Genomic DNA, 27,832 nt, shown 5'->3' on the forward strand with positions numbered 1-27,832 from the left:
TCCGATTTGCAGCTCAATGTAATGTTCATTAAAGCCATAAAGTACTTATGATAACTATAGCCAAAATTTCACTCTTGTCAAATTATGTTTTTGTATGTAAGACTACACGAGTGCTCATTTATTCCATATTCTCTTACAAGACACTCGTTGGAGTACGATTTGCATACAAAAATAAGTCAGGAAAAGTAAAATTGTTTAATGTACGTTTTGCCGATTACACTCTCCAAATATGGGTTAAAAGGCTTTTATAGAATTTGGCTGTATTCCCATGTTTCGGACGAAATTTTCGGCCATTAAGTTAAGAATGTCTTACCCAAGAAATGTAAACCCTCCCGTGATAGTAATATTCAATAGCGATTCAGTAGAACAGAGTCTTTAATCCCTAGCCATACAGAACTGCCAAGGTATTGGAAAGTGGATGAATTTAACTGGTTTTTTTTCAACAGACATTCTTAACTTCCCTGATGTAAGCTATATTCATTGGAGCAGAGTCTGTTATCCCTAGCCATAAAAAAACTGCCAGGACAAGTGGGTGACCCCAGATCGTATATGTATTTTCTAGAATTTGGCTTCTTTCCATGTTTCGGACAAATTCTACGGCCTTTAAGGCTTACCCCATGAATTTCCTACTATCCTGAGGCTGGTGTAGTACTACAATACGATAGCTATATTCATTTCTTATCCCTAGCCACAAAGAACTACGGCCGAGAAGTGGGTGACCCCATGGCAGTGCGTATTTTATAGAGTTTAACTTTTGTTGTATTTTTTTTTTTTTAGCAGAATGTTTGACATTATGCGGATATTATCATACTGTACAACAGATAAATAGAAATATGCAAATTTGCTGTTTTGCCGATGCCGACAAAATAGCCACTGCCTATATCAATGAGTTTCAGACCCTCACAATTTCCCGCCATTCACACCAGGGTTATCTCCCATTGCTTTTAAAATACATGATGCTGAGTTGTGATAACTGATGTGTGTATTACGAGATAGCACAATTGCAGCTGTATTTACTGACTTGTGTGAATGGGTTTCAACATGGGTATTGAGATGACTTTCATTCATACTGTTATCACTTTAAAACGACAGGTACTTGAAAAGGGGGATGGCGATAAGTTTTTGTTGACCTCCCCCTTTTATTTCCAAAAAAAACCCTGTGTTATATTGATATTTTTTTCCTTTTTCCTTTTAATTACATTGTCAAAACTGTTGATGATAAAATTGCACTTGACTATATAAAGTAAACCAGCATATTGTTTAATTCCACAATACACAATCACAAATAAGAAGATGTTGTATCGATGAGGGTGATAAAAGGGGGGTGCTTGCAAGAAAAAAAGTGAAATAAGACACAACTTCACGATGAAAGTGAAATAATTTCTGTAATGAACGTTGCAGGAAAAATAAATACTTTTATGTGAACCTTTTGTGACTGAGTCATATATTAACTCTTTGTTTTACTTGATATTCCCGATTGAGAATACACATTTATGATATAATTGGTTTACAGCTTTTAAAAAAGTATGTCTTGACGATCCCTGCCAAGTGTTTGAATTTTATTTGAAAAATACCGAGCACTCAAAATAAGACTGTTAAAATCACGATGCACGTAAATTAAATAAGCAGAACACGTTGAACGAGGCACCCGTCTTGCACGACTGAACGTCAAATAAAAAAGTAAAAACATGTTGGAACGTGAAATGAAAAACGACGATCACTACCACCCTCATCTATGATTACCAATGAAACTGATAGACCAAAATGACTCAGAAATTATCAACTATATGATTCCCTACAGCCTTCAACAATGAAAGGAGCCCATACAGCATAGTTGGGTATTAAAGGCCCTGAAATTTCAAATGTAAAACAAATGAAAAAAAGAAAAATACACATAATTTTTGAACAAAATAGTAAATGATAATCAAATATATCACAGCAACAAATGACAACCACTGAATTATAGGCTCTTGACCTGGAACAGCCAACAGATATTTTTAACACCAAATTAATGAGTATAGTCAACAACCACATACCAGAGAAAACAAGAAAAACTGTACACAAACCAGCACCATACATGAACAAACAATTAAAAAGTGCAATCTACAAAAAGCAAATGCTTCACAACAAATATTTACATGCAAAATCGAAGAAGAACTGGGAGTTATATCGCCAACAAAGAAATCTTGCTACCAAACTAAGAAGACAATCTATACGAAATTATTTTATAGAGCGTTGCACTGGTGGTCCAAAACAAAAAGATTTCTGGCCAACAATCAAACCTTTTTTAACAAACAAGGGTAGTCATTTTGACAACAATATTGTTTTATGTAACAACGATGAAATAATTAATGACCAATCAAATGTTGCAGAAATTTTTAATAACTATTTTGTAAATGTAGCCAAAGATATCGGCAATGATAATTGTGAGGTAGATGATAATCATCCAAGCATAAAATCAATAAGGGAAAATTGTAATGTTGATGGTAGTTATCTTTTATAGAAATTAAAGATGACTTTGTTGAAAAACAAATTAATAAGATCAATGTAAACAAAGCTACTGGCTTTGATGGTGTATCAGTAAAAATCTTGAAAATAGCCAAACCAGTAATTGTTAAACCTATTACTCAACTTATAAATATGTCTATTAAGAGTTCAGAGTTTCCTGACGATCTTAAGGAAGCACAGGTAGTTCCACTGCATAAAAAGAATAGTCAGTTGGAGGCAGGAAACTACAGACCTGTTAGCATTCTTCCAGTGGTGTCAAAGTTCTTTGAAAGGGCCATATATCAGCAGCTAATAGAATATTTTAGTAAAATATTTCATCCTTCCTTGTCAGCTTTTAGACCTGGCTATGGCTGTAACACCGCCTTACTAAAAGTCATTGAGGACTGGAAAAAAGCAGTCGATCAAAATTTATATGTGGCTGCTGTGCTAATGGACCTTTCTAAGGCCTTTGACTGCTTACCCCATAATCTACTTCTTTTAAAATTGAAGGCATATGGCCTGTCAAATGAGGCACTTAATTTAATTGATAATTATTTATCAAATAGGAAACAGTGTGTAAAAGTCGGTGCATATTTTAGTACCTGGCAAAATATTTATAAAGGTGTACCGCAGGGCTCGATTTTGGGTCCTGTGCTTTTTAATATTTTTCTAAACGACATTTTCAATTTTGTGAAAGGAAATGAACTGTATAATTATGCAGACGATAATACATTGTCACACTCAGGACCCGACCTAAATGGATTAGTTAAATCTTTGGAAAAGGAAAGTGCTGTTTTAATTGATTGGTTTGCTAATAACAAAATGAAAGCTAATCCAGATAAATTTCAGGCTATTGCTGTTGGGAATAAATCAAAAAGTGGGAATATTAAATTCAATTTGGATGGGAATGAAATTTTATGTGACACTGAGGTAAAGCTCCTGGGGGTGACAATAGATTATCAACTCAAGTTTAAAACTCATATCTCTGATATTTGTAAAAAAGCATCAAGGCAGTTAAATGTTCTTAAAAGAATTGGAAAACATCTATCTAAATTGGGAAGGTTAACTATTTATCATTCATATATTATGTCTAATTTCAATTATTGTCCTGTGGTTTGGCATTTTTGTGGGGAGGGCAATACTAAAAAGATGGAAAAAATACAAGAACGTGCCTGTAAAGTCTTCAAACTACATAAGTTTCAAATTCTTTATTAATATGCTTCATCGTTGCAGATAAACTCATAATACATATAGTAAAAAGCTACAAATAGAAAAAATAAAAATCATAAACTCAAATGCCGTAATTCACCAAAAAATTACAAGAAAATAAACAATTGTCAAAATGACACTCATTGACCTCCATACATTTATTTTTAAGTATAAAAATTCCTTTGAATAATTATAAGTTCAAAACATAAACAAACATGAACTGTATAGCGAAATTAACGTAAAACAACTTTGGCATTAATTGCATTCCATAAAGTGAAAAATTATAAAAATAGAAATACAGGTGTAAAGATGGCACGAATGGCGTTCCATAGATTTTTTACCCGATAGCAACTCTGTACTACTAAAAGTTAATTAGCTTAAATTAAATAAGAAAAATACAATTGCAAGAATAATATTTTATCTTTAACGCTAAAATAATTAATTATTCTAAAAACAACGGTGTATATAGTGCAAAACATACAAAATACTGATGTAAACAAACATGACCTGTGTGCACGTTAATCGGCAGTTCAAACAAAGAAAACGTAGATAATTAATTGCTTAAACTTATTAAAAATATGAAATATTTACTTAAAGTTATAAAATAGAATAATATAAAAATTAACTTACACTGTAGTTTACCAAAGATTGCACGAAAATCGAAAATATCGAAAGCGAAACACAATCTTTCTTCACAATGCCATGTGGGAATCTCAATGAAACTGATAAGAAATAACACGTGTTCTACACAGTAAAAGCACGTGCAAAAATGCGGGAAATTTGAATTATCAAAAATAAGTATATTGATAAAATGTTCTGGTAACATGACACTCCCCGTCTGATATAACAATATCACCCTAGGTTCCAAACAAAAATACTCAAGACTTCAAGTATGAGCTAACTAACCTCGTTAACAAAAATCTCAAAAAGAAAATTTACTAAACTACTTAAATCTAAGGCACATTTCTGTAACTACTAACAAAATGTTTAACTAATACAGTCAATGTACATATCAACAGTTCAAATATTGTTCAATATTATCACTCAGACAAAAGTTCCACAATCTCTGTTATCGGACGGACATAGATAACTGGTTTTCCTTGTTTAATAACTCTCACTTCTATTTTCCTTATAAGATTGTCATTCTCGCTGGCGAATGTTCTTAATATTGTTCCAATTGGCCATTCGGACCTAACCATGTCTTTTTCTCGCATAAGAATAATGTCTCCTTGTTTCAAATTTGTCACTTCCTTTTTCCACTTTTGTCTCTTTTGTAGTGTTTGCAGATATTCCCTACTCCAACGTTTCCAAAATATCTCAGCTAATGTCTGAACATATTTCCATTGTGATTGGTACATACATGCAGTTGATGTAATATTTTCAAAGCTATCTTCCTGATCAGATGTTTTCTGAGTTAATAAAAGAGAAGGTGTCAGAATTGTAGGATTGTCAGAATCAGTGGAGACTGGTACAATCGGTCGGGCGTTCATAATGGCTGTTACCTCTGCCATAAATGTTGTTAAAACTTCATGAGTCAAATTCTTGTATCTCACGTCAAAAAGCATGTTATTTAGAATTTTACGAGCTATTCCAATCATTCGCTCCCATGAACCACCCATGTGAGAAGAGTGAGGTGTATTAAACCTCCATATTGTTCTATTCTTGTTGAGAAGTGTTCTTACTTCGCCATCTTCAACGTTTAAAGCATCGATTTGCAGGGCGTCGGTACATCCAACGAAGTTTGAACCTCTATCGGAACGGAACTCTTGCACTTTGCCTCGAAGTGCATAGAATCTGCGTAGAGCGTTGATGAAAGAAGAGGAGCTCATTTCTTCTATCACCTCTATATGGACAGCTCTAGATGCCAAGCATGTAAATAGCACTGCCCATCTTTTGGAATTTGCTGCGCCTCCTCTAGTTCGTCTTGTTACTATGTTCCATGGTCCAAATACATCTACACCAACAAAACTGAACGGTGCGCATGGCGATAATCTTACGTCTGGTAAATCGGCCATTTTCTGTTCACTCAACGAACCTCGAAGTCGTCGACATTTTACGCATTTAAAAATTATAGATGAGACCAGTCGTTTGCAGCCTGTAATCCACCACCCAGCAGATCGAATAGTACCTTCAGTAAGATGTCTCCCTTGATGTTGTACATCGTTATGGTAGTGGCGGACAAGCAAAGTAGCAATATGATGTTTTCCAGAGATAAGGATCGGTGTTTTCTCTTTTGATGTGATTTTAGCATTTCGAAGTCTTCCCCCTACTCTCAAAATTCCATTTTCGTCCAAGACGGGACTCAACGATAAGACGGAACTGTTATTAGGCAGAGGCCTTTTATTCCTGAGACACTCGATTTCTCTTCCAAAGTCCTCCTTTTGAACTTCTTTAATGATAAAAATTTCGGCTTTTCGATGAGCTTCAAGCTCGTTTGACTCCAAATTGTCCTTTAATTTGTTGTGTGAGTAACTACTAGCAAGTCGCTGTAAGCGTGAAATGGTACGAACTAATTTCCACCAATTGGAGAAACGGTTGAATCTTTGTGACCCAAGGTTGTCACATTTTAAGACAGATTTGATGACTTGTATTTCTGTTTTCAATTCTTTGTCAGTGTTAGGATTAATGAGAGGAAACGGAGTAGCTATACTATGACTAAGCGTGTCAGATTCCTGTAAAAATGTGGGTCCTGTAAGCCAAGAACTAGTTTGTAGCTGATCCGCGAATATAAGTCTTGTTCCAATATCGGCCGGATTATGATCAGTATTCACATACGTCCATTGTTCCGGTTTTGAAGCTTTCCTAATTTTACCAACTCGGTTTGCAACATAGACTTGAAAACGTCTAACTTGGTTGTTAATGTAACCTAACACTACCTTACTATCTGTATAGTACTTTACATCAGCCAAGTTCATATCTAGATGTTCACAGATTATTTCTCCTATTTCAACAGCCATAACTGCCGCACATAGTTCTAATCGTGGTATTGTATGGCCATGTTTGGGCGCCACTTTGCATTTCCCAAATACGAAACCGGTGTTGATAGAAAACTCTGCGTCAGATGTTCTCAAAAAAGCTACACTTGCTATTGCCTGTTCTGAGGCGTCCGAGAAAATATGTAACTGTTTGTCCAAGCTTGAACAGAATGACGATTCTACAAATGTTCTTCGTATCGAAAATTGTTCTATTGGCCTTAAAGAGTCTCTCCATTCGATCCATTTTTGCTGAATATCATTAGATAGTGGTAAGTCCCAGTCAGTTGTTTCGGCAATGATGTCTCTCATAAGAATTCTACCTTGTAGAATGACAGGGGAGATAAACCCTAATGGGTCGAACAAGCTATTTATTGATGATAACACACCTCTACGTGTTATGGGTTTCTCTTCATTTGATAATTTGTAAGTAAACGAGTCCTGTTGCAAGTCCCAACTCATTCCAAGACTGTGCTGAATAGGTAGCTCATCTTTGTTTAGATCTAAGGTTTTCAGCTCTTTAGCCAACTCATCTGGATTGAAGGCGTTCATTACTTTTTCACTGTTCGATGCAATTTTATGAAGTTTCAATTTTCCGTTTTCAAGTAGAGATTGTTGAGTCCTCTTAAGGACACTGACAGCTTCTTCCTCATTCGTGAAGTTAACGAGTCCGTCATCCACATAAAAGTTCCTATTTACGTATTCTTTGACATCGTTCTCTGTTGGTTCATTTTCAACACACTTCCGTAGACCGTAGGTGGCAATTGCTGGAGACGGTGTGTTTCCAAAGACGTGAACACACATTCTGTATTCGATAAGTTGCTCTCCAGGAATGTTGTTCTTGTACCAAAAGAATCGTAAAAAGTTACGGTGTGAACTGTTTACCTTAAAACAGTAAAACATTTGCTCTATGTCGGCCATTACAGCGATTCTCTCTTTTCTGAATCTAAGCAATACTCCAACCAAACTATTTGTAAAATCCGGTCCAGAGAGTAGAACATTATTTAAGGATATGCCATCCTGTTTAGCCGAAGAATCGAAAACAACTCTTATCTTATCTTTTTTCTTAGGGTGGTACACTCCAAATAAAGGCAGATACCAACATTCCTCGTTTTGTTCTAAGGTTGGAGCTTCTTCGGCATGACCATTACGAAACATGTTGCCCATGAATTCTACGAAATGCTGACGCTTACTCGTACTTTTCTGAAGAGATTGATCGAGCATTCTAGCCCTTCTTAATGCTTGAGATCTGTTGTCAGGTAATCGAGGTCTATTCTTCCGGAACGGTAGAGGAGCACTCCAATTGCCTGTTTCACTTTTGACAAATTCTTTGTCCATGATGTCTATAAATATATGGTCTTCTACGGACATGCCAATCTTATTATCGTCCTTTGTTCTGTGGAAAATCTGATCTTCCACGGTATCTTGGTGATTGCGTGTGTTGACAGTTTCTTTAATGTTAAAGACGTTTTTACATACTTCAAAGGATGTCGGCCTGCCATTGTTTAGAATGTTTGTTTTACACACGTTTACTTTCGAATTAGGTTTGTGCGTTTGGCCTAAGCATACTTCACCGATTATGACCCATCCCAAACTGAGTCGTTGTGCAAATGGCGTGTTTTGAGCTCCTGTTTTTTGCTCATAGACGTGGTGTGCATCGGCCAAGTCTCTGCCGATCAATAAGAGAATATGTGCCTCAGGATCTATAGGCGGTAATGTAATACGCTTCAAGTGTTCGTAATATTTTGTGATTTCTGGCACTGGAATTTCTTCTCTTGTTTCTGGAATGTCGTTGCATTCAATTACAGTAGGTAAATCCATTCTTACTCGCCCATCTATAGGTTCTACTACTAACCCGCTAGCAAGACGGCCTTGTTTCTGGACACTTCCTGCACAGGACGATAAAGTGTAAGGTTGAACAGCTGAGTCTATATTCAGTGCATCGAATAGCTCTGTACGGCCTAGCGTACGATTACTTTGATCGTCCATCAAAGCATAAAGATTTATGTATTTCTCAGGTTCGTCTTTCTTGTAAACTTTGACGAGTACCACCTTAGAACAGGATTTTCCAGAAAATCCTTCTCCGCAAATTGCCGTACATTTCGTTTCTACTGTTTGAATCAATTGTTCCTCCCCGCCATGAGAGGACACGGATTCTATTTCTCTTGTTGTTTTATCATATCTATCTATATGCATAGCTGATGAATGACGGTTACTTCCGCAATCTTTGCATGTGACGGACTCCTTACAATCTCGAGATATGTGCGTTGTTGACTCGCAACATTTATAACAGATGTTATTTTCACGGAGAATTTTCCTTCTGTCATTTATACTTTTTTGTCTGAATCCTCTACAGTTGTTCAAAGAGTGTTTTGAATGGTGAATAGGACATTCTGTAAGCTTATCAGTCGGACCAGTAGTTTTAAACTGTTTTTCTTGTGATACATCTGTCTTTCTAGCTGTGACTTTGTTGTTATATCTATTGTTGTTAGGATACGATTTTGTTTGTTGAGGTTTTGTGTCTTCTTTAAAGGCAAAGCCTGGGTCATTGAATTGTTTGCACATTTCTCTGATGAAACTGACGAAAAACGGAAACGGCGGATACAGTACGTTATGGTTTTGCTTGTATCGCATGGCTCTATCGATCCATTTGTTCTGAATCCCATACGGTAATTTAGTTATTACGGTGTTAACGCCTAGCGAAGTATCAAAGTAAGACAACAACTGTGCGTATCTTTCGTCCTCCTTCAGGGATTCAATTTCTGTTAAAATGTCGCTAAGTTCATATAACTTCTTGTGATCTTTGTTGGTAATTATTGGAAATTTGTTCAATTTTGATTTTACATTCGTTTCAACCATTTCTGGTCCGCCATATCTCTCTTCAAGTCTCTCCCATACTCGCTTTAGACATTTTACTGGGTCTTTTGCATTAGCTATCCTCAGACTTTCTGCATGTTTTGAGGATTCTGGTCCAAGCCATTTCATCAATAAATCAAGTTCTTCTCGCGCGTTGACGCTGAGTTCTTCAGTTATATTGGAAAACGAAGCTTTCCAAACGTGATAAGACTCTGCTTGGTCGTTAAATTTCATAAAACGAGACATCAATAAATCCTTCTTTAATAAGAACTTTGAGAGTTCGTTTGCCACGGAAACGTTGTTAATTTCATAATTCGTTTGTCTAATATCTTCGGTCTTTGGTTCAAAAGGTGTGGCGTGAACGTTGAGCTCTGGAGGGTGCATTTGTTGAGGGTTTGTATATCCGGATTTCATTAGTTCCCTTTGTTCCTGAAGATATCTCTCGACGTGCTGACGAGGATCGACAACTGATGCCATAGATCTTCCACTAGAACGTGATCCCTCCATCTCCATCTCTTCACGGACGGCATTAAACTCAGCTTCAGCAATTGCAACTTCTTTTTCTGATTTTAAAATATTCATTTTCAACTTTGCTTCGACTTTTTTCTTTAATAGTTCTGCTTTTGTTTTAAGTTCTTCCTCTTCAAGCTCGAATTGTAATCTTTCAAGTTCTGCCTCTTGACTAACAAAGCGTAGATTTGTCTTGGCGGCATCCATTTTTGCTCTTTGTTTAATTAGCATTGAACTTGCGGATGAGGATCTAGAGGATTTAGATTTTCTACCAGTAGCGACAGATTTGACGGATTGTGACTGCTTCAATTTAATTTCGATCTCATTTAACATGGTTTTAGCCTTTGACATGATACTTTTATAGATTAGTTTTTGTGTTGCCTCTTCCCGGGCGCTCTCTTCAGTTCTGTATCTGTTCAGAAAGCCGATGAATTTTTCTGAAATTTGTTGATATTTTGACAGTTCCGATCTAATTCTGTCTGGCAATAGTTTAACATCGGATATTTCTAGTTCTCCTGAGTAGTAACTTTTGTTTAAAATATCTAAGTTCTTTCTATAGTGGATTAGCTCCGCAGTGTATTTTCCTACGTCTTTTTCGTACAGTTCCTGTCCACCAGACGTTAACTTTCTCACCCGTTTTGGCCTTGCGTCCTCTGGTGATTGTGTTTTGACTGAATCATCAATAATAAATGGTAGGTTGCCTTGACCGTCAGCGTTTATTACATCTTCTTCAGTTTCGATAAAAGGTTTGCCTTGAACCTTTTCCATCTTACGTATTACTGTTTCTGTGCTCATCCTGTGGTAAAGGATGCAGTCTTTTTACTGTAAAGTCTTCAAACTACATAAGTTTCAAATTCTTTATTAATATGCTTCATCGTTGCAGATAAACTCATAATACATATAGTAAAAAGCTACAAATAGAAAAAATAAAAATCATAAACTCAAATGCCGTAATTCACCAAAAAATTACAAGAAAATAAACAATTGTCAAAATGACACTCATTGACCTCCATACATTTATTTTTAAGTATAAAAATTCCTTTGAATAATTATAAGTTCAAAACATAAACAAACATGAACTGTATAGCGAAATTAACGTAAAACAACTTTGGCATTAATTGCATTCCATAAAGTGAAAAATTATAAAAATAGAAATACAGGTGTAAAGATGGCACGAATGGCGTTCCATAGATTTTTTACCCGATAGCAACTCTGTACTACTAAAAGTTAATTAGCTTAAATTAAATAAGAAAAATACAATTGCAAGAATAATATTTTATCTTTAACGCTAAAATAATTAATTATTCTAAAAACAACGGTGTATATAGTGCAAAACATACAAAATACTGATGTAAACAAACATGACCTGTGTGCACGTTAATCGGCAGTTCAAACAAAGAAAACGTAGATAATTAATTGCTTAAACTTATTAAAAATATGAAATATTTACTTAAAGTTATAAAATAGAATAATATAAAAATTAACTTACACTGTAGTTTACCAAAGATTGCACGAAAATCGAAAATATCGAAAGCGAAACACAATCTTTCTTCACAATGCCATGTGGGAATCTCAATGAAACTGATAAGAAATAACACGTGTTCTACACAGTAAAAGCACGTGCAAAAATGCGGGAAATTTGAATTATCAAAAATAAGTATATTGATAAAATGTTCTGGTAACATGACAGTGCCTTGAGGTTCATATATGAAGATTTTGATAGTGATTATGAAACTCTGTTGTTAAAATCTGGTTTACCTTCTTTAAAAATAAGACGCCTAAGAATGATGGCAATAGAAACTTTTAAAATATTACATAAAGAATCACCGGTATATCTCCATGATATCATTAATTTTAAAAATGTATCTTATACTTTTAGAAAACAACAAACTGTTGAAATTCCACAGGTGAGAACCACACATTTTGGCCTTCATTCATTAAGATATGCTGGAGCTACACTATGGAATGAGTTGCCTGACACGATCCGTGCACAGACAAACCTAAACCAGTTTAAAAGTATGATCAACAACTGGAATGGCAACTCATGCAGGTGTGGCTCCTGCAGATCTTAATACCTTTATTTTATTTTGTGTTAAATGTTTGTTCCATGCAGCTTATAGAAATTAGTTTGCTTTATTTATTTCATTCTGCTTTGAATGTGCTTATGTTACAGTTTTAGTGCTTTGCTTGCATGTGCTATGCTTTTTATTTATGAACTTTTTACTTGCAATATAGCTATCATAATTTGTATGTCTCATATGTGTGTTTTATGTATCTTAATATGTGTGTTGTTATTGTTATTAATGTCGGCAAAAAGCTCTACAGAGCTTATGTTTGTATTTAATGTAACCCGACTTAAAATAAAATTTCTTATCTTATCTTATCTTATCTTACAGGCACATATATAATATTGCAGGGTTAAACTTGTTTGAAGATGCCCAACCCATCCCCTCAACTGGTACAGTGGTGCACCAGTACACCATGAGAAAAATCTATATAAATCACTTAAAAATGGTTTAACTTATCAGTTGGATACAAATAGAAATAAATCTAACAAAAACACAAGTCTGTGAGAGTGTATGTTGCAGGGTACTCATGCATCCAGACCAAATGTGTGAGAAATTTGTAATGTTAATAGAGCAAACAACAATTATTCACTAGCACATTAATTTGTAAATGGGGTAACCCAGGTTACTATGACCTATAGTTCTGTGTCATTTTGTCTTTTGTAGAGAGTTGTGTCATCAGCAATCATACCATAATTTATTTTAATAATCAAGCTGAAATAAACTACACATTCTTGAAGAAGATCTAATACATCTTTGAAAATTGATATAATTTAAAGTATAATCACATCTCTCTTTTTCTGTAAGTTTTTTACAAGCCTTTGAATTTAAAAATGCAACCTGGCGTATATATCTATATATACTTGTAATGTAAAATATGTGAAATATGAGGAACATTAATGTGTTTCTATTAAAAGAGCTCTATATTTAAATAACATTGTCCAATTTATTGATATTATAACAATAATACTTCTTATCGTCTCATCTTTAATTGATATAAAATATCTTCATGTCCTCAACACAATAAAAAGATGAATTTGATATCATTGGTATATCTGCATCATGAGTCTATAATTGATATTCTAATCCTTTGTATCATTTAAGGTTGGTTTGTCAACCAGAAAGGTGTTGATACTACTGACTGAACTCTATTGTTTGTGGGTCTTGAAATAATGTCGTCGGAATATTTAGAATTGTGAAACTTACGTGGGTAATATCAAAAGGTAAGTGTATCTATTAGCATTTTATGAACGCTTTTTAAGATTAAATTTAGTTGCTGGTTTTATAAAATATAAGTGAAGATTTGTTTTTAAAAGGCAATATTTTTTGTGCAGTTCCAATTTTCTACATTTTAAGAATTGTTTTTATTAAGATTTATCTCCCATGTTACATCACATCTAAAATTGTAATTGACATTTTTCATTTGTTATTGAACTATTTATTGGTTGTATGTATCATTAGAAAAAAAGAACTTAAGCTGGTAAAAGTAGATAGATTATAATTTAAGTAAAGTTTCAGAAAGGTAAAAAACTATAAACCAAAAGAAATTAAAGGCGTAGTATAGCCTTGGTGGCAGATTTGTTAATGTTGATTTAAACGTTTTTCATCAATTGAAATTCTAACTATGGTATGGATTTGTTGGATTGATATATATATAGAGATATTTTTATACAGTAAGTTACAGAAGTAGGCATATATCACAAATTTTCATAAATGTAGGGGTACCGTACTGACTGCTTAATAAGGTTCTGCTTCAATCTTGTTAAAGTTATTCCATGAATAGTCGCCCAATATTTTCCCCAATTGAGCCGCCTGCCACCCCCCAATCCACCTCTGTACCAGTAAGAAAAACATTTAATTTGATACAAATATATTAACCATGCACGAAAATGATTTGTCTACATAGATTTTTTCCTCCTAACAGAAATTTCTGGAAACTCTGCTGTACACACTTCTTTAAGTATTTTCTGTTGGAACAAATAGTCTTTTATCCGTTATTCTGTCGGGGATAAAAATCATATGCCCTTTGTTCACTCTGGAAAAATACTGTAACATATCTTCCAGTGGAAACAATGTCCAACAATGATTCCTTCATTTGGAATTTGTTTCATGAATTAACTTCTATTTCATGACACTTTGCAACCATCAAGCTCAGACATAGTTATAATGTGGTAGTACTGAGGCTAGTACACAGTTTGTAGTGTAGGACATGTCAATTAACCCTGAAACATAATTTTGATTTCTCACCAGCTAGTCTTTGTCCCTACTCCTCCATACTGTACAGTTCCTGTAAAAGCAGTTTATAGTTTTCTATGTTGATTCTTCTTTCCTATTATTTGTCTTTTTCATTTTAAGCCATGGCGTTGTCAGTTTATTTTTAATTTATGTGTTAGTCTGTTCCTCTGGTATCTTTCGCCCGTCTTTTATAACAATGTTCTATCTATTGGTTTTGACCTGGCTTTGAAAAGTACCCACAACCTCTTGCACTTAAATAAGCATGGTGCCATGAGACTATATGTGGTCAGTTGGAATTATGACTAGTAATATACATGAATAATTCATGTGGCCATTTTGTCTCAAATGTTTAGTTTTGTATGTTTATATGTACTGGTATTTCATTGATGATTATATTCATGGACGCAGTAGTTAGCTAAGTTGTGGGGTAAATAATTCTAGCAAAGCGAATAATTAAATTTTACAGGTGTTCCTGTTTAAAAGAAACCCTGGATAATAGTCAGTTCCTGTGTATTAGAAACCCTGGATAATAGTCAGTTCCTGTGTAAAAGAAACCCTGGATAATAGTCAGTTCCTGTGTAAAAGAAACCCTGGATAATAGTCAGTTCCTGTGTAAAAGAAACCCTGGATAATAGTCAGTTCCTGTGTAAAAGAAACCCTGGATAATAGTTAAAGATTTTAAAGCATATTCAACAGTATTAAGTTGTTGGCCACACTATTCAAAAAAAGTCAAACCACAATTAATTTTAATTCAAGAGCACTTAAACTGACAGTGTTATGTCTCGCCTGTGACAAAAATCGTTGCTTTTTCTATAGAGCTGCATAAATATCAGTTTGAAGCTCTCACCCCTAGGTCATGGTCCAGCAACTCTCAATTAATAGGCAGTTTTCTGCTCAAGTTAGTTTGATAGGCACTATTGTAACTTGTGATAGATCAATGACATTTTCTATAAAGAACAGGCTTTTATTTAAACTTGGAATTATTTTTGATTATGGAATTTGCATAATTTCTTGTGCTTGAAATTTTTAAGAAATTCCATGTTTATTTTGTATTTTAATGTTCTGTGCTGCGCACAAAACCGCACAAAACTTTTGATTATAAAGAAGATAGTACTTTTTCAGTAGAATAGACTGTGCCTAGCACAACACTATCTATACAAAATACATTGTATGGGAAGTGTAACGAAGGGCTCAAAACATTATAATACCAAATAAACATGGAACTTATTAAAAATTTCAAGCACAAGAAATTATGCAAATTCCATAATTAAAAATAATTCCAAGTTCAAATAATAGCCTGTTAAAGTTGCATTACTATTAGAACATACCAGTTTCTTTAAGGCCCAGTGTCCCCTAGTTCATGGTTCATAGCTTTTGTATAGCTTCATTGTTGAAGACCATATTATAGTGGAGTTTCTCATTGGCAATCATACCACATCTTCTAATTATACCCCATTTATGGGCATTATGTTTTCTGGTTTGTGTGTTTCTCACTCTGTTCTTCCGTCTGTCCTGCTTCAGGTTAAAGTTTTTGGTCGAGGTAGTTTTTGATGAAGGTGAAGTCCAATCAACTTGAAACTTATTACACATGTTCCTTATGATATTGTCTTTCTAATTTTAATCCCAAATTAGATTTCTTACTCCATTTACAAGGTCCACAGAACATAGAAAATGAAAGTGTGGATGGGGCATTTGTGAACTAGGGACACATTCTTGTTTTTATATTAATATAATTGTTATTTACTGTTTGTATAAATATACCTTTGATTCTTAATCATCACTCTTTTTTTAAATGGTATATGCATTGCTTCTTCTAAAGTGGAAACTCTGCCAGATTTGTGACAAAAGTAAAAATAAAAGATTTATGCCTATTCTGTATATATTGTGACAGCACAGTTATTCTGACACTTAAGGAATAACAGTACTGTAGTTGAAGAGTTGCCACCGTCAATTGTAGATTTGACGGTCGCAAATGCAGTTTTACTGGCGACGCGGAGCGGAGACAGTAAAACGGAGATTTGCGACCGTCAAATCAAAATTGACGGTGGCAACTCTTCAACTACAGTACTGTTATTCCGATTCTAATGCATTACAAAAAGAAAAAATACGCTAAAACTTGAAAAAATGTTTAAATTTGTCAAATAAAAAAAAATCCGCGAAACTTCATGAATAATTTTGGCACAAAGACGTCATGGCTAAACGTGACGTCATACACACGAAACCTTACAAGCTGGAGGTTATTTCGTTACCTGTACGCTTCAAATTTGGATAAAACTACATTAAAACGGCAAATTCGAGGTAGGTGTTGTTTTATTTTTGATTATATAGTAGTAATCGAACATTTGTTGATTCATCAATTCAAAATGGCGGGTCTCTCCTTAGTTACGCCTGGTCAACTGTGGATTTGACGGCAACTGTTAGCCAATGAAAAAAATTGTTACATCCAAATTGCATTAGAATTAGCAATATTACCTACCACAGATATATGCTGAAAATGATTTTGTAAATTCATAAGCTTTGTTTTCATTCTTTTAATACTGGAGATTTTTTAGAATATTCATTAAGTTCTATCTATTTCAGTGTTCATCCTTTGAATTGAGAGAAGACAAGAGTTACCTACAGCATACATGTATGTTGTTCATACTTGTTACAACTGACTGACAGAAACATTGGCACAAGTATTGTAAGTAAAATTGTTAAGGAGTAGGTGCATTGTTTACATAGTTTTATTACATTTGGCCTAAACAAGTGATGTTCTACAAAGTGTGTTAATAATTTTGCATTAAAATGATATTGATAGATATCATGTGCAAAGTATTTATTGTATGGTGTGTCAAATATATAATAATAATAATAATAATAATAATAAATTCTTTATTTAAAGAGGGTAAACACAGTTAGTTACAATCACTAATCTTCCATGAGGCCCTTATATACATGTATGTAATACAAGTAAAAACAAAATGATAATAATAAGAGAAAAAAGCAAAGATACAACATATAAACACAATTGTATAGACATAATAGTTCAATGTACATGTACCATGATTAAAAGATATGAAACAGTTACATATCGCATGTAGTAAATAGACCTAGTATATATATACAAATCATTAAAATCATACATTCTAAGAGTAATAGTTGCAATCATTTCAGACTGAATATTGGGACTGTCTCAAGTATTGTTTTATAATTTGTTTAAAAGAATAAGTGTTTTGCACTTTACGCATTTCATAAGATAGTCCGTTCCATAAAACTGATCCAGAATAAGCAAAAGATTTTTTAAACAGTTCAGTTTTTGGCTTTGGAACTACCAAATTACCTTGAGTAACACCCCTTAAAGCATAAGGATTATTTACAGATATATAAGTTGAAACTTTTGAATTAGGTACTGTGGTGCTTCTTTCCGCATACATTTAAATAGCAATAAATATTTGTGGTATTTGATTCTGTTTTCTACTGTCATCCAACCAAGTTTTTTAAATAAGGGGGCTGAAGGGGATAATGGGTCTGCATCAAGAATTAATCTTGCTGCTCTTTTTTGAAGTTTTAATATTCTTACTATCCCTTCATTCATTCCTATATGGAATATTTCATAGATTATCAGGGAAAAAGAATGCACAATTTTTGTTGAGCCTGCGACTTTAGTTGCAGAAAGCTTTACATAGGGATAGTGATCCGGCAGCGGCGGCGGCGGTGTTAGCTCACTTCTTAAAAGCTTTATATTTTAGTAGGTGGAAGACCTGGATGCTTTATACTTTGTATATAGATGCCTCATGTTACGAAGTTTCCGTCAGTCACATGGCAAAGGTCCTTGACCTCATTTTCATGGTTCAGTGACTACTTGAAAAAAAGTAATGATTTTTTGTAAGGTTTAATTCTCTCTTATTAGTAGTAATAGGATAACTATATTTGGTATATGTGTACCTTGCAAGGTCCTCATGCCCGTCATGACCTCGACCTCATTTCATGGATCAGTGAACAAGGTTAAGTTTTGGTGGTCAAGTCCATACCCAGTTAACACAAAAATATTTTGTTTATGTTTTTAAAACATTTTGAAAAATGTTGTGAAAATATCGTAGAAAATATTAAAATAACGTACCATTGTATGGTATCAAAAATATTTTCAAAACATTTTCTATAACATTTCCAAAATATTTGTAAGACATCATTAAAACGTTTCTAAATTTTGTTGACAATGTTTGTAAAATGTTTTATAAATGTTTGTTTTATATCAAAATATCCTTGAAACATATTTAAAACATAAAACAAAAATGTTTTGCAGGAAATAATGTTGTGAAAATGTTCAAAAAACATTTTACAAAATGTTTTAATAATGTTCATATTCTCAAAACATCATTAAAATGTTGTATAGATATCATTAGAAAAATGTTTTCTTACATCATCATTCAAACGTTTTATAAAATATTATAAAACAGTTGATCCTGTTTGAATATGGGGGATCCTTGGTCCCTGTATGGAGCTATAATTATGGTTTATCTAATTCCAACTATTTTACTTCAACTTTGTTTAGTAAACATAATCCTAGATCTGCATCTGAAAAACACCACTGTCATACTGATCTTTACCCAACATCTCATTTTACAATTGTTTGTTGATTACAGTTGAATCAAAAATATATGTTGTTTACTATCTCATTGACATAACCCTATTTTTTTGTATTTATTGAACACGTAATATTATTTAGTTTGTCATGGTTATACATACAGAAAGGTATTCTTTTTTTCTGATTTTAAATATCTTTGCGCATTTTTTTTAAAAGTATTTCTTGATCTCATGTTTGATCACAGTTACCATCAGACATTTTTCTGCATAGTTTTTTTTAACTGTTTTCTCTGCTACCTTATATATTATTAGTCAACACTATACAAGATAGAACTACAATCATAAATGCAAAACATTTATTCAATATTTTCATATCACTGTTCTTTTTCAAAGGTTCCTTTCTTCCATTCCTTTTATTTCCTTTGACATCTGCTGGCTTCTGTAAAATAAAGTGTAAACAAATTAGTCCTTCGGTTTAGTGATTAAACAAGTGGAGCTTCAGTTAATTTAATCAAAATTACACTATAACTATTTCTCTGCATTAAATCCAGTGGTTTTACAAAAATATATTGAAAAGTGTCAACTTATCAGTGTTAATTGAGTGTGAAGCAACAATTTTATACATCTAGAGTTTTTTTTTTATTATTAAACAAGTGTAAAGGTAGATTTCACCAGTTTTTAAAATAAGATTTTCTGAACTATAAAGAGTAGCCAGCCATGATGAACCACTAACATTTTCTTGGTCTTACATAAAAAAAAGTTTTGTAATGGTTATTGTATATTTTTGCGCAAATACAGGTAATGTAGATTGAGGATTTAAAATAATAAATACCTTCATAAAAATTTGCTCTTCCAGGATGGTTGAAGTCATTTCTAAGCTTATATTCTTCTTTAAAATCCCCATTTCCATTCTCCATTTTAATCTGCATTTCAGAAAATTTATCATAAATTTTGGAACGTCTAATTGATCCTACAAAAGTTAAAAAAAACAAATGAATAAAATATAAGTTAGAAAAAGTCACAGTGTAATAGTCAGCTACAAAGGTCACAACATTCAAAAGTGAACAGCTGCTCCATTTATATAAACAATCCACCAAAGTGTTATTCAAATTGGTTAAAGCTTTTTTGAGTTAGTGTCTGACATGTTGACGCAACAGATAGAGGAACGGACAGGCCGATCGACAGACGGACACAGTATACATTACCATAATACGTCCTGTAAAGGCGTTTAATTTAAACAATTCTAACAATAGCATAATTTATAAAGTTTAACGAAAAAACAAATTTGTCAGAAATGAACCGGCAACTACTGAATCAAACTCCTGTCTTGGGACCGGCACATAAATAACTATCTGGCTGGGCGATAGGTTGTAGGGCTCAACAAAAAAGTACAAGTTACAAAAGTGTAAAATAATATATTATAGAGGCAACAACACTCGCTTTGTCAAATAGCAAAAGCTTTGATAATCATTGTGTATTTGAGATTCCCTTGATTAGTAGATGTGTAGCCAGCGATGGAGCAAATAAAGCAAATAATGGGCTGTCTTGTCATGCTTATAACAGAACTTTTCAGACATGCTCAGTGGTTACATGTGATTGCATTTATAGACTTTTAAATAATTTAAATAACCCTTTAGTTTAACCCTATTTGTATAATTCACTGGACATACACATCACAACATCAAGGCAGACTAAATTATCATCATCCCCCTTTTTGTATTATACTTGTTTACACTCGTATTTATTCTTTGAATATATTAAACAAATTAACCAATATATTTTCAGAAGCATAACAATGATTTATAAATGTGAACTAGTGTCATATCTTACCAGTTTTAACGCATGATAAGGTTATTCTTTATTTTGTACGTTTCCTTTGTCTTTGTTTACAGCATGGCAATAAATAAAACTTCCGGTTACTGGTTCCAAAATTTCTTTGGATCATGTCCGTTGATCATCGGGAACAGTTAAATTTTAAATGTGAAAACGTTTGATGTCGGTAGTGGAACATAAAATCCGGAAAATAGCAGTGCGTGCACTATGTATAATGCTATATCATGGGATCGAGGTACAGCTCTCTGTCATTTAATAAAATAAAGTATTTTACATAACCTAAATTAATGTTTGAAAAATGTTGTTAAAACATTTTCTATTAAATATTTTTTTGTAAATGTAGTCATAATATTATTTTAGAATGTTGTTAAAATATGAGCATCAAAATGTTTTATAAAGTCATTTTCTCAATATTAAATGTGAAACGTTTTTAAAATGTTTTGGGGTAAATGTGTTCATAATATTTTTTTAAAATGTTGTCAAAATATTAGCAACAAAATGTTTTATAAATTCATTTTCTCAATATTAAAAGCGTAACGTTTTCAAAATGTTTTCATCAAATATTATGAAGAAATATTGTTAAAATATCTCAAAGGCATGTTATTAAAATATTTCATGAAACATTTTTAGAAAATATTTTTAAAACATCGGAGTGATATTGTTCAGAATGTTCTACTTATATACTTTTAAAATGTTTTTCAGAGGTAGAACCTACATATATTCTGAACATTTATAAAACATTCATACAAAATATCTTAGAAAATATTATCGAAAACGTTTTTATGAATATTTTTACATCATTGTAAAAATATTTTCAAAAAATGTTTTAAATAAATGTTTTAAAAATCAAAGAAAAAATATTCACATAACATCACGAAAATATTTGTTTGACAACGTTTTGATAAGACATTTATACAACCTTATAAAAATGTTTTGAAAATGTTTTGTGCTACCTGGGTAACTCAGATACTATAAGCAATAGGTCTTGTATATTTGGTGTATGGAAGGACTGTATGGTGTACATGTCCAACTGGCAGGTGTCATCTGACCTTGACCTCATTTTTATGGTTCAGTGGTTATAGTTAAGTTTTTGTGTTTTGGTCTGTTTTTCTTATACTGTATGTCATAGGTCTATTATATTTGGTGTATGGAATGATTGTAAGGTGTACATGTCTAGCTGACAGGTGTCATCTGACCTTGACCTCATTTTCATGGTTCAATAGTCAAAAGTTAAGTTTTTGAGTTTTGGTCTTTTTTTCTTATTTTATATGCAATAGGTCAACTATATTTGGTGTATGGAAATATTTTATGATCTAATTGTCAGTTGCGCACGTTTTATTTGACCATGATCTCCTTTTCACGGTTCATTGCTCATGTTGCAAGGTGTACATGTCTAGCTGACAGGTGTCATCTGACCTTGACCTCATTTTCATGGTTCAATAGTCAAAAGTTTTTGTGTTTTGGTCTGTTTTTCTTAATCTATAAGCAATAGGTCAACTATATTTGTTGTATGGAAGAATTGTTAGCTGTACATGTCTGTCTGGCATTGTCCATCTGACCGTGACCTTATTTTTATATGGTTTATTGGTCAATGTTTAGTTTTCTTGGATAATGTTAAGTTTATATGACAGTTGTAATAAAGCTTTATATTTAGTACTATCTACAAATATCAATATTAGTAAAAAAGGCGAGACATTTCAGCGTGTGCACTCTTGTTTTTTTTAAAGAGTTTTTTTTTTTGGGGGGGGGGGGTCTTTTCTTTAATAATTACTTTTATCATCCATTGTATTTTACCTCCTAGCAATTCTTTTATTGTAATATCTGTTCATTATGTCTGTTCTATAAACTGCATAACATAGTTCATTTAACATTTGACTTTTTTCTAATAAAAATCACACCATGTCTAAATTAGGGAGAACAAATTTTGCTATTAACCACAAATAATGGCTATTCATCGTCAGAACTGTGAATCTACTGAGATGTAGGAGTTCATAATGATGTTATCTCGGCCAAGCATCTTCTTGTAGGTATAAAATGAAGTGGATAGTTTGAATCTTGGGAATAACACTGCATTCAATAAAGATTAGTTTTCTACCGATTTGCCGAAATTTAATTATTGTCGTCCATTATAAATGATTTCATTGACACAATGTTTCTGACTTCTCATTAATGTTATGATCAGATGTCATAACCAAATCATCTTTGATAAATAGGTTTGCTAGAGTCTGTTTCCAAATAAATGGTGTCTGTCAGAACCAGTTAGCACCAAGTTAGCTTGTTATCAACACACAGTTCTAACAACATATGGGGTTGCATGTTTGAACATGACTTTTCATGATAGAAAATATTTCTTAATAGCATTGTGATTCAGTTGGGCATTAATTTTTAAGTTTAGACTTTCAATAATCAAGAGTCTTTAAAGTATTTGAGGCAAAATTGTTTCATGGAAATATGACTTTTTTATTAATGAATATATTAAAAATAACAAGATGGATGTGGTATGATTGCCAATGATACAACTCTCAAACAGAGACCAAATGACATAGAAATTAACAACTATAAGTCACTGAACACAGTGGCAGAATCCAGCCATTTTAAAAGGGGGGTCCAACCAAAGAGAAAGGGGGGAATTATTTTAATCGTCGAAATAAAAGAGGGGTTCTAACCCCTAGAAACCCCTGGATATGGCACTGGTACAGCCTTCAACAATGAGCAAAACCCATACTGTTTCTTTATTAACTTGAAGGTCTATTGATCCTACAAAAGAGGTCCATTTTATAATACTTGTGCTATTATGTCCATCTTTTGAATAACATGTTTCTGTTGACAGAATATCATATTTGAATTTAGTTAGAGCTTAGAGGGAGAAGTATAAGTTCCAGGGGAGAGACCCTTTCAAATGACTCAAAAGGACATGAAAGTTTGATAAAGATTTGCTTTAAAACAAAGAATAGCCCTCTGCGATACTGTACAATACTATGAATAAAAGTAAATGATAGACATAAAGCAATCACCAGCAGCCAAGTACCGTAACTAAAACAACAACAAAAAGTCATCTCTAGGTCTGACAACATACCTATGGTTTTTAACCTTTAAGATTATTTACAATGGCCTTTTGACATTTGGATAAATATGTAATCAAATTTCAGGATATATACATCAGATTTTATTTAAAGCAACTTTTATCATTTTAAATATTAATCAAAATGACACATGACTTTTAAAAGTTCTCTACATTATTATTTGTGTCAATGTTGGAACAGGTTTTTTTATCTTCAAAAATCAACCCAGAATAAGCACAATTCAGAAGAGTCATATATAAACCATACAGACACAAGCCTTTTCTGTGAAAATTCCATTCACAACAAATTTTTAAAACTTGTAAGTTACTAAGAAAATCAAATTAGGTTGGAAAAACCTGATCCCGTTTTATTATGTTCCTCATGAACAGGATATAATTTGGTTTGGCCTGACATGCTTCTGTTTGGGAAGCATTTGTCTCTAATTGAATTGATTAAAACTTGTAACCAGATTCCTCTTATTCCAGCTGTTAAATTATCAATTTTTACATTACAATGGCTTGTGAAATTTTAATCCTTAATAACAGATTTCAGTTCAGCATTTAATTTACGATTTTTGAAACAGATCTATTAAATTCACAAGCTTTGTTATTTATGCTCGTGTACTTTACTCAAGAAGTGTTGAGTTTACAAAACAGTATTGGTTCGATTTTTTTTGAAAAACTTGAAAATATATAATGGAGTTTGTGTATACAGAATAAGATTAAGAAGAATAAGAATATTTATTATTCGGGCCCTTGATGGGCAGCATAACATGTATACATAAAACAATACATCATGATTTGTAACAGAAAAACATTTTTTATAAACTAAAATGAAACATTACCAGCCAAATAAAAACAAATATTTCACATCATGGCATGTAATATAAATCCTGTATATTCACTCCTTCTGTAATTTGACATCATACAACAATAGGTGTTGTCAAGACATTGTCAAGACATTGCATCAGATTAAAGTGAGAAAGCATAGACAAAATATAAGGCTTTACATTTTCTACAGACTAAAGTGAAAGATTAAGTTGCTATGAATCAGTTAGTAAATTAACTTTACAGGCATTGCCATTCCCTTTTGCCTGAAGCAAATTAGGAAAATATGATAGATGTGGTTGTTATTGCATCTACTGATTATTGATATAGTTTATTTTAAAAACATTGTGAAAATTTCATACTCCCTGCATACCATTGTGTATAGTAATTGTTGTGTCAGTTTGAAGCATACTGATTTAAAACAATTTCTAAAAAGTAAAAAAAAATATTTACTTTGACATGATCTAAAATTTGAATATAAAATTTTAAATTCATTTTCTTCATTCTGAATATTCAAATTCCTCTGTTATTAGTAAGTTTTTAAGAATTTAGCAAAGGAGTAGGTTCAGTAAGACCCCTTTTTGGCCCTAAAATATAGCAGTTTTACAAAATTGTGAAAATGTAATCTTTAAGCTATTTACTGGAAAATAGAATGCTTCTGCTACATAAATATGTGCTGTTTTTGACAGTACAATGCCCATATATCGGGTACTAGCATCATTAAGTCATGCTAAATTACTGAAATCTTCACAATTTTAGCATTTTAGTTAAATTTTAGACGGTTTCGGTCTGAAATAAAAGTGGCTGCATTTGTGTTCATTCATAATATTCAAATGTAAGTTGTATTTGATGATAATACATAACATATATAAAGGTCGAGGATGAACACAGATTTTTGACAAAAAACCATCTGAAAAGTGACGTTTTTTTGCATAATTGATAGATTTTTCATTCATAAGCTTGAATTAGAGCGTTTTTAATGAATAAATCAGTTAAAATCTTTCACATAAACTAATTGAATCTTTTTAAATAGACACTTATTAAAGTGTTTAAAAAGTGTCAAAAATCTTTCGTTAGATCAACCTGAAATTTGAGGCCAAAATCGGCCCTTACTCCTTTTCCATACAAGATAGAATATTTGTGAGAACAGAAGTTGTAAGGACTGTCAGATTAGACATGCAATTATTTAATGAAAATTTTATTCTAATTCTTTTTATAGACACCTGCTTATACTTGTTGCAATATAGATTCACCATATAATTTGGCACCAATTTATAAATCAGATTTTAATGAAAATGTACATACATTTAGAAAAGAGTTCTGTTACAGTGTAAGTACAAAATAAAGTCTAAGCTTGTTAGTGGATCTTTATAATCCTGCTGTAGGAAAGGGGCATTTAGTGTTACCATTGTCCATCCCTATATCCGTCACAAAACACAGATCAAGTTTGAATTTTGGTGGCCTCTATTTTACCATTCTAAAGTTAATACCCTTATAAATGCAAAAAAAATGCTGTTTTCGTTTCCATTCTGTAACTTAGAATTGTTTCTACCAAATGTCATGCAACTTATGCACAATGCTTATGGCTGTATATAACACAGATCCAGTTTTAATTTGGGTGGAGTCACTTACAATTTACAGTTCTCAGTTACCTTTTACTGTGGATTCATTTATTTTCATGGGTACCAATTTTCGTGGTTTGAAGAAAACATACATATTCGTGGATATTTAATTTCCTGGCTTTGGCAAAGTCTTACTACACTCAATCCTTTAGAAAATTTTTAATTCGTTGAACATTTGAATTCGTGGTTCTCCTGTACCCACGAAATCCATGAACATTAGTAGCCAACAAATATTAATGAATCCACAGTATATGGGCATCAGCTCTGTCCCATGGACATATTCTCCATTTATTTACATTGTAAAATACAATTTCTGCCTTCAAAAGTTGTGGGATTATACATTTGGAAACTACTCTTAATTACCATGATAAAACCTATCACTAATTTGATATTGCCTTAGCATATCTGCTCAAATTTTGATTCAATTACAAATTGTGTATTTGCACAAAGTTTTAATCATTAAAACCTTTTAAAACTACCAATTGAATTTTCTTAATCAATAGAATGTATGCACAAATTGATAGAATAAAGTCGCACAAATTGATAGAATAAAGTCGCACAAACTGATAGAACTAAGTCAATTTAATTTTTCAGACTTGTATTGTGATGAAGGATTATACATGTATCTATCGTACATCAATCAGACTCCTCCACGATTTGTCATAATTCTTTTGTTTTTCGTCTAGGAGCTATTATCTTGCAACTGATAACCTGTACTTTGTGGAATTATTCCGTATACTTGGACTACTTTACTAAACCAACAGTTTAATGCTTTTAAGAACAATTTCTAAAGGTAAGTTTTGATCAGGTTGTTGTAAATTCTTTTTATCAGGCTGATTAATTGATTTTAAGTGTCTAATTCTTCGTTCTTCTGCTTTCAATACAGATGAGTGTATAATACACATGCTTCTTTAAAAATACATCTCTACATAGGGCATGGAGGTATATTGTACATCTTGTTAAATAGTTAATTTAAATTACTTTAAATTCAGAAATAATTGCGTGCATTTATTGTTGCAATTCTGTCATTTTAGACTTAAATGCAATTTAATTTTTACGATTTTTAGAAAAATCCTGTTTAATTCATCAATTTTTTTTTTAATGTGAGTTTAGATTACTGCGTTTACAACTCTGTAGCATTTTTTCGCAATAATTTCTGAATTTACAGTTTGAAAATCTTCAACAATTTGATAAACCTGCATCTAACATTGGACACCACATATTTAAAGATACCTTATGTATTATTAAAGAAAGGGAGATAACTGGGTAATATAAAAACTCACATATCACACATGAATACTGACAATTTAGAATCTTTTATGGTGTTTTTACTAAATGTTAAAAATGTGTGTTTTGAATTTTGTTTAAGAAATGTTTGTAAACATCATTTTTTGAAATGATAATTTCATGTTGGAGCTATGCCCTTTTTCAATACAGATACTTGGGGACTTCACAACAGCACTCATTTCCTTATTGTTTGACAAGACCATAAGTTTTTGGATAAAACAGTCTATGTCAAATTTATTTGAGGGCATTGCAACCTTATCTTTAGCTTTACTACTTAAAGGCCCCTAGCCAGGAATTTCC

General features: G+C 32.6%; 2 protein-coding genes and 1 long non-coding RNA gene across 4 annotated transcripts in view; 1 reads left to right on the forward strand and 2 right to left on the reverse strand.

Moving 5' to 3' along the window:
• Positions 1-953: 953 nt before the first annotated feature.
• LOC134687566 (protein still life, isoform SIF type 1-like) overlaps positions 954-27,832 on the forward strand; it is a 143,926-nt gene continuing 117,047 nt past the window's right edge. For both annotated transcript variants that reach the window (XM_063547962.1, XM_063547964.1), the window contains exons 1-4: positions 954-1,092; positions 13,205-13,323; positions 16,916-17,018; positions 26,932-27,038. The gene's annotated coding sequence lies outside the window, so the exon portion shown is untranslated. The remainder of the gene's footprint in view (positions 1,093-13,204; positions 13,324-16,915; positions 17,019-26,931; positions 27,039-27,832) is intronic.
• On the reverse strand, positions 3,659-11,652 carry LOC134687988 (uncharacterized). The gene is made up of 3 exons (XM_063548453.1): positions 11,524-11,652; positions 4,327-10,945; positions 3,659-3,748 (listed from the first exon to the last, which is right to left on the reverse strand). Exon 2 carries the CDS (start codon positions 10,827-10,829, stop codon positions 4,737-4,739), a length of 6,093 nt encoding a protein of 2,030 aa, XP_063404523.1. The 5' UTR covers positions 10,830-10,945; positions 11,524-11,652; the 3' UTR covers positions 3,659-3,748; positions 4,327-4,736.
• On the reverse strand, positions 19,244-20,887 carry LOC134686314 (uncharacterized). Its single transcript, XR_010101591.1, has 3 exons — positions 20,732-20,887; positions 19,734-19,871; positions 19,244-19,340 (listed from the first exon to the last, which is right to left on the reverse strand). It is a non-coding gene; the product is annotated as an uncharacterized LOC134686314 (long non-coding RNA).

This window comes from Mytilus trossulus, chromosome 10 (genome assembly GCF_036588685.1).
Source record: "Mytilus trossulus isolate FHL-02 chromosome 10, PNRI_Mtr1.1.1.hap1, whole genome shotgun sequence".
In the NCBI taxonomy this organism is placed as follows: Eukaryota; Metazoa; Mollusca; class Bivalvia; order Mytilida; family Mytilidae; genus Mytilus; species Mytilus trossulus.